The sequence below is a fragment of the Bos mutus genome, chromosome 6, assembly GCF_027580195.1.
Source record: "Bos mutus isolate GX-2022 chromosome 6, NWIPB_WYAK_1.1, whole genome shotgun sequence".
NCBI lineage: Eukaryota > Metazoa > Chordata > Mammalia > Artiodactyla > Bovidae > Bos > Bos mutus.
In genome coordinates, this window is record NC_091622.1 from 34743052 (window position 1) to 34756281 (window position 13230).

The window sequence follows — 13230 nt, forward strand, 5'->3', positions numbered from 1 at the left end:
TTGTATTAGGTTGATTGTATGGCAAAATGACACAACGGGCACATCTGCCATCGGAAAATTATTCCTACTCTAGATTTCAATGGAAAGAAGACCTGCCACGGCAGCTTAACCAGCAGACACCTGCATAATTCTAGTTACACTATTGTGACGGAAAGTCAGAGTCAGAACTGTTGTGGAATGTGTTTGTTAATGGGGATTCAAGATAACGATTTGAGAATCTAGTATTAAAGGTATCCACAGGTTGCTTCCATTATACCAGAGGGTGTTGTTAAAAAAACAAAGCAAATCCCGTTTGGATTCAGTTTAAATATTTCATATAATACTTTGAAAAAAGGGGAAAACACTACATAGTAGGTATTCAAAACTGTCAACTAGTCTTTTTTTTATTGTGTGTGTATATTTATAATGATGAAATTCTGTGTTTTTTCCTCCTGGGCATAAACAGTCCACCTTTAGTGATTAATAATCCATTAGCAGGTATAAAAGGAAGAAGCATGAAGGAACATAGTCCTCATCAACTGGAGACCATGACATTCTTTGACATACAGGCTCCTCTTCCTGCTACATGTCTGCATTCAGTCCGTTAGGTACAATAGGACGTGCAATGACATTCAAAATTTCCAGAAGGGTATATTGTGAACCCTTCTAAACAAACGCTGGATATTTAAGAAATGATAACGCGACTGAGTGACTGAACTGAACTGAATGGAATTAATAATCCTAAGGATCTTTTTTCATAAGAGAAATATAAAAATGAACTGTAGACTTTAGAAGAGAGTACTAAATATTCTCCAGAACTCTTAACCGTCTGACATACACAGTCTATAATCAAATATGTTTTACCACAGAGAGTATGTTTGTGTACCTGATGGAAATCAGAAATCCTTTGAAAGCTGGATCATATTTTGAGTTTTTTTAGAACACGCTAAATTACCTTGTTTGCAAATATTTTTGGTATAGATTATATTCTGCTTAAAACTTTGTTTTACCTGATGCTATACTCTGAAAATGTATTAAATAACATTTCTGAAATTCAGTCCAGATCCAGAATAAAATAGCAGTACAGTGAAATTTGCCTACAGATTCTCAATGAATGGGCTAGAAGAACCATATATAATATCCTTAACTAAACTGCAAGTTTCCTAGAGCTTTTATATTACAACTTTCTTTTTTTTTTAAATGAGAATCATAATGGTTTCTCCACACTTATATTAATTTTTAATCACAGTCTCTTACACTGTTGATTGAATTCCCTGCTACTGCTAATGGCCTTTCTTGTAATATTCATTCATTTAAAATATGTATTCTGATGCAGTATTTTATTTTTCAAAGGAAACCTATTTAAAGCCCAAAGCAAAATAACAGTCACATGGATGTTAGACCATAGCAGGTTACCATGCATTTGATCAGGCTTGCCACCAGAAAATCCTTAAACTTTGTTTAAAAATGGCTCCATTAGGATCAGTTTTAAAAAGCAGAATTTCACTTATAGATGATATTATTTCAAATGATTGAACTGGAACAAAACTAGAAGGTGATTTTAATTTTACATAGGATCACTTCTAAAGACAGTTTACTTAAAAAATAAAGTTAGGATTTCTGATATTTTAATAAGGCGTTGTTGATGCCACAGAGCTAAGGGAAATTAAAATATTTAGACATCTCCAATTATTCATCATATGAAACCAATACAAATATTAAAGAATTTAAAGGATAGCTTATGAAATTTTAGGGTGCTGGAATAGCTCCCACATTAGGAAGCTCTAAAATAGTAAGTCTTGGTAGTTTCACTTCATGTTAATTTGCTTGGGTTCAAAAGAGAAAACACAACTCCTTTGGAATCAGTTGCTTATTCTTTAGTAGTTTTATGCTTCTCATTGTGATTATGAAATTACTATTAGAATATACCCTTTTTAAAATTTTAATTAGAGGCTAATTGCTTTACAATATTGTGGTGGTTTTGCCATATATTCACATGAATCAGCCATGGGTGTACATGTATTCCCCATCCTGAACCTCCCTCCCACCTCCTTCCCCATCCCACCCCTCAGGGTCATCCCAGTGCACCAGCCCTGAGCACCCTGTCTCATGCATTGAACCTGGATACCTTTTAGCTGGCATTTTGGTCCGCTGAATCCAGGACAGCACTTCCATTCTAATGAGGTAACAATCTTATGTTGCATCCTGTACACAGAATTTGGTATCTTCTGAGATCTAGAGGAGAGGAGCCCATTGGGGGAAAACAGTTTATTTGTCTCACATTAAATTATTAGTTGGAATAAAAGTGGAAAATGATGCCTGGAATATAATAAGCTTATGTTGAGTGTTATCTGTTATTCTTCTTATTACAATAATGTTCATCATCAATACTACTGTCAAACTTAGAGTTCTTTAAATACATTATAAAAAAATTAAGGTTTATACTCTTTGTTATTTAAAATTTATACCTATCATTATGTTTTCTAAAGATACTACAATTTTTCCCTTGATAATGCTTTTCACTAAACCAATGTTAAAATCTATTTTAATTCTAATGTTTAAATAGCTAATGAGAATAATTAGTTTTAGTTCTTACTATTCTTATATAATTAGGGTTAAAAGAATCTGTTTTCCTCCAGATAAATATTAAACAACTTGAAACAAGTTAGATATCAGTGATCTGATTAAAAATATGATAGCCACTATGATTTTAACCTGTACTTTCTTATCTCTCAAGTTTTTAAATTATACTACCTATATTTCTCTTATGTAGTATCTCTCTTAGAGGGAGAGAGAGAGGGAAGAAGGGAGGGAGGGGAAGAGGGGGAGAGAGAGAGAGAGAAAAGGATCTAACATGAGAAAATGTTTCTGAGAAGAAACCATGAAAGGGAAATGAAGAAACTATAGCATTTCAAGTTAATAATCAATATATTAATAAATAGCGAATGGTACTAAATTGCAAGCTTTAAATATGTAAGTGTAAATCATAAATACAACTTGGTCACACGATTCTTATCCCTATGACTTTAATATTTAGGTAATACTTCTTATTAAATGGGTCTGTGAAATTGGTTTGTATTATCTTGTTTAATCCCCATATTAGTTCTATGAGGACAGTATTATTACCCTGGCTTGCTGATGAGGAACTTATTATTATCTGAATTTGTCACATATGACCATGTGGAGACAACAGTAGCCAGTATCATGGATAAACCCTGATTATGTGGGGAAATGTATTATAACAGGCTGGGTCTTAGTTTCTGTGATAACTTGATGGGTGATTAATTATGTGTGAAATTATTTCTCAGTTTTAAAATGAGCTATAAGACTTCTTCCATCTCTGAAAGTAGGCTAATCATTTATCTGTATTTATTTCTGTAAATTATAATCAGCAAATAACTCTGTCCAGTGAAATAGCATCTCTAGTCCAGCAGCTAATGCTAAACAGGGAGTAAGGCAGTTTGGGCAAAGACTCTAGAGTTTGTCAGGGTGAAGTCAAGCAGTTAGCTGCATTACTGTTGGAGTCAACTGTTCCTGCTTTGACAAACTGTATCCCTGGTGCATGTGGCTCAGACAAAGAAAAACTGACAAATGGTGCTTTTGTACTGAAATAAAAAGTACATGGTGAGATTCACTCAAATGTAGAGAAAGATTAAAAAACGGGAACAAAGATATATATTTCTAGTTTGTTCAAAGAGAAAAAAAAAGCTCACCTTAAACTCAGAAGGGCAGTGTGATTGGGGTTACTGTAGTGATATTTTCACTACTAAAGAATTAACAGTCCTTTCTTTGTATTGCACGTTGACTAGGAAATTGTCATAAAGGGAGTAAATGCCGGAAGAAGAATTGGAGCTCAGGTCTCCCAAATCCCTAAGATGTGCTTAGCTCTTTGGACCTTGGACCTTAGCTATGCCCTTAGGCACTAAGAAACACGTTGGTTTTATGCATCCTTACTGCACACTGTTCCAGACTGATTCATTGCCTGAGTTATTTGTATGAAAATTTGCATAACATTAGCCATCATGGCCTGAATAACAATTTTAGTTTTTATTGCAGGCTTTCCTGAAATACCCCCAGCTGAGCTACTGTGACTCCATGAATTCAGAAAATTTATCACTCAGCCTCACATTTTAGGAAAATTACATAATTAAAAAAAACAACCCTAAATAACATAAGTCATTAAAATAGACACAAGAAGAAAGAACCCACTTAGCTGCTTTACCATGCATAATTGCAATTAGTGGTTTGCCAAGTTATGGGCTTCTCTTTAGCCTAGTATGAAAGGGAAATTATTAATAAACCTTTAGAACCATATGAATTTCATGGAATTAAAGGATTGCTGGTCTAGTCATAGAATATAAGTAATAGTAATAATACAAATAGAAACAAACATAGAGTTAACATTTACTAAAAACCCACGAAGTACCAGGCACTAGGCTAAGCATATTACTTCATTTAACTCACATATGCTAAAAACACCCATAAGTGGCAGTTCAGTTCAGTTAGTTGCTCAGTTGTGTCTGACTCTTTGTGACCCCATGAACCACAGCACACCAGGCTTCCCTGTTCATCACCAACTCCCGGAGAATACCCAAACTCATGTCCATTGAGTTGGTCATGCCATCCAACCATCTCATCCTCTGTCGCCCCCTTCTCCTCCTGCCTTCAATCTTTCCCAGTTTCAGGGTCTTTTCCAATGAGTCTGCTTTTCGCATCAGGTGGCCAAAGTATTGGAGTTTCAGCTTTAGCATGAGTCCTTCCAATGAACACCCAGGACTGATCTCCTTTAGGAGGGACTGGTTGGATCTCTTTGCAGTCCAAGGGACTCTCAAGAATCTTCTCCAATTCCACAGTTCAAAAGCATCAATTCTTTCACTCAGCTTTCTTTATAGTCCAACTCTCACATCATACACGACTACTGGAAAAAACATAGCCTTAACTAGACAAACCTTTGTGGACAAAGTAATGTCTCTGCTTTTTAATATGCTGTCTAGGTTTGTCATAGCTTTCCTCCCAAGGAGTAAGCATCTTTTAATTTCATGGCTGCAATCACCATCTGCAGTGATTTTGGAGCCCCCCAAAATAAAGTCAGCCACTGTTTCCACTATTTCCCCATCTATTTGCCATGAAGTGATGGGACCGGATGCAAGGATAATTAGTTTGTCCATTTTAACTAAAGATCACGCATCTAGTTTAATGTGATGGCTCTACCCTGACCCTACTGTACATACATGTGCTTGGTATGGTTAACTTTCTTTGCATATTCCAGGCCACACATGATTATGGTAAAAGCAATGGGTATTTTCAAGAAACACTACATACCTTTGAGGACAGGGTCCACTGGTCCAGCCACAGGGCCCCCTGCCACTTGGAACATAAGTGACTTGGTTGTCCAGTATCACTGTTGGAGACAATCTGGTATGTACATAAGCGCACCAGTTCCTAAGGAAGAGATCACTTATATTAGGAAAATATTATTGTCAGAAAGCATTCTTTTCATCAAGATTATTTTCATAGACCTATGTCTACTGCCACTATTGTGTATTAGACACATTGAAAATTTGATATCTAACTTTAAAGTATCTAGAAATGAGAGAAAACATGCCTATTATTGCATGGCTGTATTTATGGATAATAAACATTGTAAGATCAAAATAAATTAGGAATAAATCAGAGCTAAAACCAGAATCTCTACTGTTCAGCTATAAGCTAAGTCAAAATCCAAGATTGCCCTTATGCAAATTATCAATATTAGACTGAGATAGTGACTCAGACCTAGATCTATTGAACAATATGCAGTAAGACAAATGTAAGCAAATGAATGGTGTAAGGTTCAAAAGAGAAGAAAAATTGTTATTAGCCACAAGTGATATGATTGTGAATGAAGAAAATACAGTCAATTTAAATGGTTATAATAAATGAGTTTAGCAGTTCAGTGAAGATTAATATAAACATTTTTATAATTAATAAAAAGTTTAGACATATGGCTAAGATCAGTTATAGTTACAATAGCAAAAATAACATTAAGCTTATTAAATTTTAAACAGCAGGTAAAATATTGACCAGCTTTACCTAGTTTCGTATTCTTAAATGTATCGATTAATCAAATGGAAATAGCACCAGCTTAAAGGGGTCTTGCGTCCTTGAGTAGACTGTTGGTTAATGAAACCTTGAGTTATTTCACAGAGACAGCACTGGGCATGTGCAAGACAGGAACCCTTATCTCCAGAATAACTGCAGGATCAAGAATCTTTGGTTTGTGGAACTCAATAGGACAGAAATGTTGCTACTTGAGGCTTTCAAGAAATGAGTTCTTCAATCAGGAAAATCTGGCTTCCAGAAGCAGGGAGAGCTTATATGGACTAACCCAATCAGGTTCAAGACTAGCCAATAAGGTTCCAAGTTTAAAATTTCCCTAATCCCCCAAATTTCATCCTGAGCCCTGGATGCAAGAGACAGCCAGTCAACCTTGCAATACACTTCTATCTTCTCAAAAGCTGGTACCTTGGTATTGGCTTCTGTGTGCAGTGGGCAGGGAGCCCTTGCTAGGTAAAGATTTTGGTGACACTAAGGGACAGAAATCTTGTGACTGTCTGCCAAAGGCACCAGGGGCACTGTGGCCCCTGGCAGCACGTGGACCCTTGCCACTGACCCTAAGTGGCCATCCAGACCAAACTTGTCTAGGGGTCAGCAGTCACGTTCCCGTATCCTGCTGCTGCTCTCCAGGCTCCTTGGTGCTGCTTTCACTTTTGAGAGAAGAAACTGCTCCAGGATCACACGTCTTTCGGGTGAGTAACCTTGTTAAAAAGTGCCTGTGCTGAAATTGTACTGAAATCTTCTCAGGATTGTTAGATTCCCACCCTAAGCGAGGGTGGTGTGGCTTCCCTGGTGGCTCAGACAGTAAAGAATCTGCCTGCCATTCAGGAGACCGTGGTTCAATCCATGGGTCGGGAAGATCCCCTGGAGAAGAGAATGAAAACCCACTCCAGTATTCTGGCCTGGATTAGAGGAGCCTAATGAGTTACAGTCCACAGAGCTGGACAGGATGGAGGGACAAACACTTCCACAAGGTAGGGTGGGAATAAAAGCTTACAGCTGCTGAGGTACTCAAAGGATTGGGTCCCAGGCTTTTGGATTTCTTTGTCCATGCTTGTCTGTGTCTATTTTGTTAGGCTTGGTTAATAGCCATTGGCTCTTGGAATGACCGCAGAAAAGTATTAAATTTGAAATATTAAAATTTTTTTTTTATTTATCTATTTTAATTTTGGCTGTGTCCTGTCTCCCTTGCAGCTCACAGGCTTTAGAGTGCAGGCTCAGTAATTCTGGCAAAAGGGCTTAGTTGCCAGAAGGCATGTGGAGTCTTCCCTGACCAGGGATCAAACCTGCATCCTCTGCATTGGAAGATAGTGTCTTACCCACTGGACCCGTAAGAAGTCCTTACACCTGATATTAATGAGGGTCCTCTGATTCAGGAGAAGACATCGCTCTCTGACTAGAAATTTTGCTTTCCGCTGGGGTTGGTCTTTCGCTCATGCCTATATGATTGCCTGGAGGTATAGATGTGTGTTCTTAATGGAACCAGCCCTGATTACTCTGTTGTGTGAGAGCATAAAGAAGAAATGAGGGAATGTAAATCAGGAAAACTGCCCACTCCAGAAGAACAAAGTCTGTGCCTGGGTTAGAGGAATTTTCCACCTAAGACACTTCCTTGGTATCATTTCCCTCTGGTCTTCTGAGGTATAGGGGGGAAACTTCCAAAATGGGGTACCTCAACCATTTACTTGCAAATTTAATGGGAAAAGAAAAGAAGTATGTGATCATACCAATCAGCCTAAGGAGTAAGCATAGGAAAAATAAATGGGAAATACATGAAGTAAAATTAGTAAAATGGGAGCTAGAAGAAAAATCATCTATTTCCAAGTTGGTCAGCATGAAATAAGACACCCATGTAACTTTAGAGTGAGTTAACGAAAGAGATTAAAACAGGTGAGACAGTTATTAGACAAATAGGAATTTAAGGAAGGTTGAGATAGTTAAAGTAGTAACAGGAAAAAAGAATTTTGTATAATTATTTGCAGTTTAAATAATAAATATGATAGTCAACTTGGCCTACATTTAGCCAGGTATAAAACAAAGCAAAAAAAAAAAACCTTCCAAAACACAAATAAAACTTTAAGAGGATGCTTAGTAAGCTCATTGAAAGTAGCAGTTAAGTAGTATTAAACACATCTAAGAGTGGCTGGTCTAGAAGGTTAAATTATCTCAAAGATGGAGACACTTTTTAATGGAGATATCTAAGGATCATTTGGTTACAGAACTCTATCAGTAAGTTTGTACCTGTCCTTTCTTATAACATGGCTCTTTCAATTATGTGCTTTTATTCTTTAAATGGTAACATGTTCTTGCAATTTCTATATAAAACTTCCTGCTATATTTATGGTATACTGAAGTTATGAAAAACAACAACAACAACAAATGGCTTTCTTTTGTTACACAGCATAGCTCTAATATCAGCTGGAGTTGGAGGAAAATGCCAGAGAATGGTCTTTGAATTATAACACTCTCTTGGGCACCCCACTCCAGTACTCTTGCCTGGAAAATCCCATGGATGGAGGAGCCTGGTAGGCTGCAGTCCATGAGGTCGCTAGGAGTTGGACACGACTGAGTGTCTTCACTTTGACTTTCCACTTTCATGCACTGGAGAAGGAAATGGCAGCCCACTCCAGTATTCTTGCCTGGAGCATCCCAGGGATGGGGGATCCTGGTGGGCTGCCGTCTGTGGCGTCACACAGAGTCGGACACGACTGAAGCGACTTAGCAGCAGCAGCTTACAATTAGACTTCCTTTGTAAAAGAGGAAAAATGGGAGGAAATTTGCTTTATCCCTGTTTGTTGAAAGGGAAGAAGCCTTTATACAATTGAATACATTTTGCTTTTTCCTCACTGAGAATTTTAACCTTCTTTTGTATGAGCCAAGCTAGCAGGCATTAAACTGCTTTTAAGGGTGTGTGTGTATATGTATGCAGGGCTTCCCTGGTGGCTGAGCAGTAGAGAATCAGCCTGCCAATGCAGTAAACACAGATTCCATCCCTGGGTCAGGAAGATGCCCTGGAGAAGGAAATGGCTACGCACTACAGTATTCTTGCCTGAAAAATCCCATGGACAGAGGAGTCTGGAGGGCTATGGTCTTGGGAGTTGCAAAACATCAGACATACTTCAGTGACAAACAACAACATATGTGTGTAAGAAAGGAAACTGCCAGTAGGAACAAACATTGGTGGTGGTGCTCAATGCCACGGGCTAGAATGTGGAGGCAGCTTTGAGGTGAATGCTTTCTACCTGGAAATTGCCCAGATGTCTTGATTCGCTTGTCTGTGGTCTCTGCTGGGGAGGTAAAATGCTTTGATTTTCTACTAGGAAGATTAAACCCCAACATGCTCTGGAAGAAGTGAGCACTTGATTATTTCGAACTGTTTAGTTGTTCAGTTGTGTCCAACTCTTTGCAACCCCATGCACTGCAGCATCCCAGGCTTCCCTGGCCTTCACTGTCTCAACCTGTATCCTCTGTCAAATTCAGCTTTGAATCTCAGGCAGCCTCCTCACTTCACTTTCTTCAGGGTGATATGGTCACCTCTTCTACCCTTCTCATCAGGTAAGCTTTCAAGGTGTTGAGTGAGGCAGAGCCTGGGCTATACTTCTGACAACCATCTCTAATGGAAAGCTTTCCAGTGTTCCCTGAATGAGTCCTCACATCTGAGCTGGTCATTTTTGAGATTGTCATTCTCTTCAGTGGTGTCTCGGGGACTTCATATAGCCAAGTCACTGCTACGTTGGCTTGTTTCTTTTCAGAAACCAAACAAAACTAGGAACTGGTTTCTAAATCCTAAGGTTCTTACTTTCTCTCTCATGCCTATTGAGGCTGTTTCATTTCCTTCTTCTTTTTGAGGGGAGTAACAGTCCATTTGCAATCCATTCCCAGCTCTTGGGTTTAAAACTTAGGATAATGACAGAGCTTTGATGTAGGGGTTGCGTGCCCACACAGGTGCTCTCTCTCTCTCTTTCTAAACCTTCATTCTTGGAGGGGTGGGCTAACCCTCAGAACCAGCATTAAGGTGAAGAGATGGTGAGGAGGGCAGGGCTCTACTGTGCTCAGGTACTTCCTATAAAGGAAAAAGTGTGCTTTGAACCCCAGATTGGTGCCTTCCTTCATCTCCTGTAAACTCAAGGGTACAGCCAACGTTGCATCACCCAGACCTTGAGTTTCTGCTGGTTGACACGTGACCCACCCCATGAATGTGAGGAAAGGCCTTTCTAGGCTCTTGGTATTTTTGCTAGCTAACAAGCAAACTATTTTGAGCACTACTATGGAGGAAATCTTATCAGCGAACTGCAGAGCTCAGTTTCACTAAAGGGCTTATTTTTCCTCCAGTGATGGAGGACTCCTGGCTGTTATACCATCATCTCTGCCTTGCACTGTGGTTATCCACGTTCCTCAGATTAAGAATAGGCATGTGCAAGCAATGGGGTCACATATTTCACTTCAACTGGTTTTTCCAAGTTATTAAATACATTTTTCAGCAGCAAAACCAAACTGGGTATTTATAGAAGAAGAAGGAAATGGCAACCCATTCCAGTATTCTTGCATGGAGAATCCCATGGACAGAGGACCCTGGCAGGTACAGTCTATGGGGTTGCAAAGAGTCGGACACGACTGAGGGACTTTCATTCACTTCACTTCACTTCACTTCAAGGATTTGCAAAAGAGATGTGAAATTCTGATTCAGAGGGAAAACCTTCAGAAAATGCCTGTCTTGCCTGAGTCAGAGCCTAATGATGGCCTTGACTCCTCCTGTGGAGTTTCCAGTAGCTCTCTCCCTATATGAAGGGAGGAATCTCTGCAAGTGCCCCTGAGGTTTTCACCAACCATCCTAGAGCTGCATGTCCAGCTCTGGCCTTGTACCCTTCTTTCTGGATCATCAAAAGGGATTGGTCTCCCTTCCCTGTACTCACCAGAGTACATAATTTAGTCCAGGGGCTCCTCTGCCTCAGGCAGGGCAATATCCCTCGAGACAAGTTCCCACAGGTCTGGATGACCAAGGTCTACCCCAGGGGATTTGTATATGTCACTCACTGTTTTCTACTTTTGATCTATGATGGTAGTGGTTTAGTCCCTAAGTCGTGTCTGACTCTTGTGACCCCATGGGCTATAACCCACAAAGCTCCTCTGTCCATGAGATTTTCCAGGCAAGAATACTTGACTGGTTTGCCATTCCCTCCTCCAGGGGATCTTCCCGATCCAAGGACTGAACCCAGGACTCCTGCATTGCAGGCAGATTCTTTACCAACAGAGCTACCAGGGAAGCTCATATAATTTGATAAATAAAATGCTGTCCTACTGAGATGATCCTAAAAAGATGAAACTCTCCAAACTGTTCTAATAGGGAGAAAAACACCAACCTGAAAAATTTCAGGAAGGAAAGTCTAGATGTTTGGGATGACAGGAGGGCAGTAAGAACTAAGACGGCTGACCCAATAGTAGTAAAAATTCCTCCAGGTGCCAGGACTCCAAATTCAAAGAAATACCCTTTAAAAGAAGCATGTGGAGGAAAGTATAAAGCCTTTGATAGCCCCATTTCTTATATGCAAAGTAATCTGACTTTCTTAACCCCCACATAACCCTCCAATCCTGCTTGTACAAAAACTCAGAGAAGGATCCCTAGCGGGCTTCTGGTTAGGACTCCAGGCTTTCACTGCTGTGATCTGTGAAAGAAAGTGAAAGTGAAAGTCGTTGAGTCATGTCCAGCTTTTTGCAATCCATGGAATTCTCCAGGCTAGAATACTGGAGTGGATAGCCTTTCCCTTCTCCAGGGGATCTTCCCAACCCAGGGATAGAACCAAGGTCTCCTGCACTGCAAATGGATTCTTTACCAGCTGAGCTACAAGGGAAGCCCTGTGATCCAGGTTCAATACCTGGTCAGGGAACTAAGAGCCTACAAGCCATGTGACATGGCCAATAAATAAATAACAAAAGCTAAGGGTCAGAGATTATCATTTTTGTACATTTGAAAGCCATTAACCAAACTATAGAGGATATATATCCTGTGGTGCCAAATACATACGCTTTGTGAACAACTTTATCTAGAGCCTACTGCTGGTTTATAGTTCTGGATTTAAAAGATGCTTTTTACTACATATCCCTGAGTCCCAAGAATTGTTTGCCTGTGAATGGGATGATCCAGAGACTAATATAAAGCAATATTTTTTGGATGGTATTGCCACAAGGATTTTAGCATGCCCCTCCCTGCTGCCGCCTATTTTGGGGGAAACCTTAGCCAAGGAATTCAGGGATCTCCAATTAATGGAGTTTTAATCCAATATGTGGATGATATACTAATTGCTAGTAAAATTAAGGAAGCTTCAGACCAAAATATAATCCTCACTTTAAACTTTTTGGTAGACCAGGAATATAAAAGCATACATTTTCAACCAATTTTAATTATTTGATTTGAATTATCAAAAGGGCAAACAAATTTACTGCAAATAGAAGGAAAGTATTACCTAGAGTAGCTGTTCTCACTATCAGATGGATATTGTGTGGATTCTGGGGAATGGCTGGGTTTTGTCATATTGGGATTCCCAAGTTTGGACTTACGGCTAAGCACTTATATGAGGCTCTTAAAGGAAATGACAGTGAGCCATTAAGATGGAACTTTTAACATTTTACTGGAGGTTTTATTCAGGGTAACTGGGGAAGAGTAAAAAAAAAATGGATCCATACTAAAAAGGAAGAAGTAAAACTTATATTTGCATATTTCTTGCATGTAGGAAATTCTGAGTCCACTAAAACACTACTAGAGCTAATATGCAAATACAGCAAGTTTGCAATATATGAGAAATAGTTTTGTTTCTATGCATTAGAAACTATTCAAAAAATGAAACTAAGAGAGCAATTCCATTCACATTAGTATCAAGATAATCATAACCTCATGAAACATTTAACAAAGGAATTACAAAAATTACAAAATATCATGGAAAGAACTTAAAGGTGACCTAAATAAATGAAAAGTATTTACCGATTAGAAAACTTAACATTGTTAGATCAATTTGGTGAGTATTGCCATCCTGTCTCTTAAACACAATCTTGATCAAAATCCCACATGGCTTTTTTGCAGAAATTTAAAGCTTAAAATTCATATGGGAAATGCAAGTAACTCAGGATAGCCAAAGCATACTGGGGGCGGGGGGTGGGGGG

At 39.0% G+C, this 13230-nt stretch overlaps 1 protein-coding gene across 2 annotated transcripts in view; it reads right to left on the reverse strand.

Annotated features, from left to right (window-relative positions):
* Positions 1–13230, reverse strand: part of MMRN1 (multimerin 1) — a 74531-nt gene that overhangs the window by 45973 nt on the left and 15328 nt on the right. For both annotated transcript variants that reach the window (XM_070372150.1, XM_014481022.2), the window contains exons 2-3: positions 5302–5421; positions 2108–2214 (exon numbers count right to left, since the gene is read on the reverse strand). In XM_070372150.1, coding sequence (XP_070228251.1) covers positions 2108–2214; positions 5302–5421 — 227 coding nt within the window. The remainder of the gene's footprint in view (positions 1–2107; positions 2215–5301; positions 5422–13230) is intronic.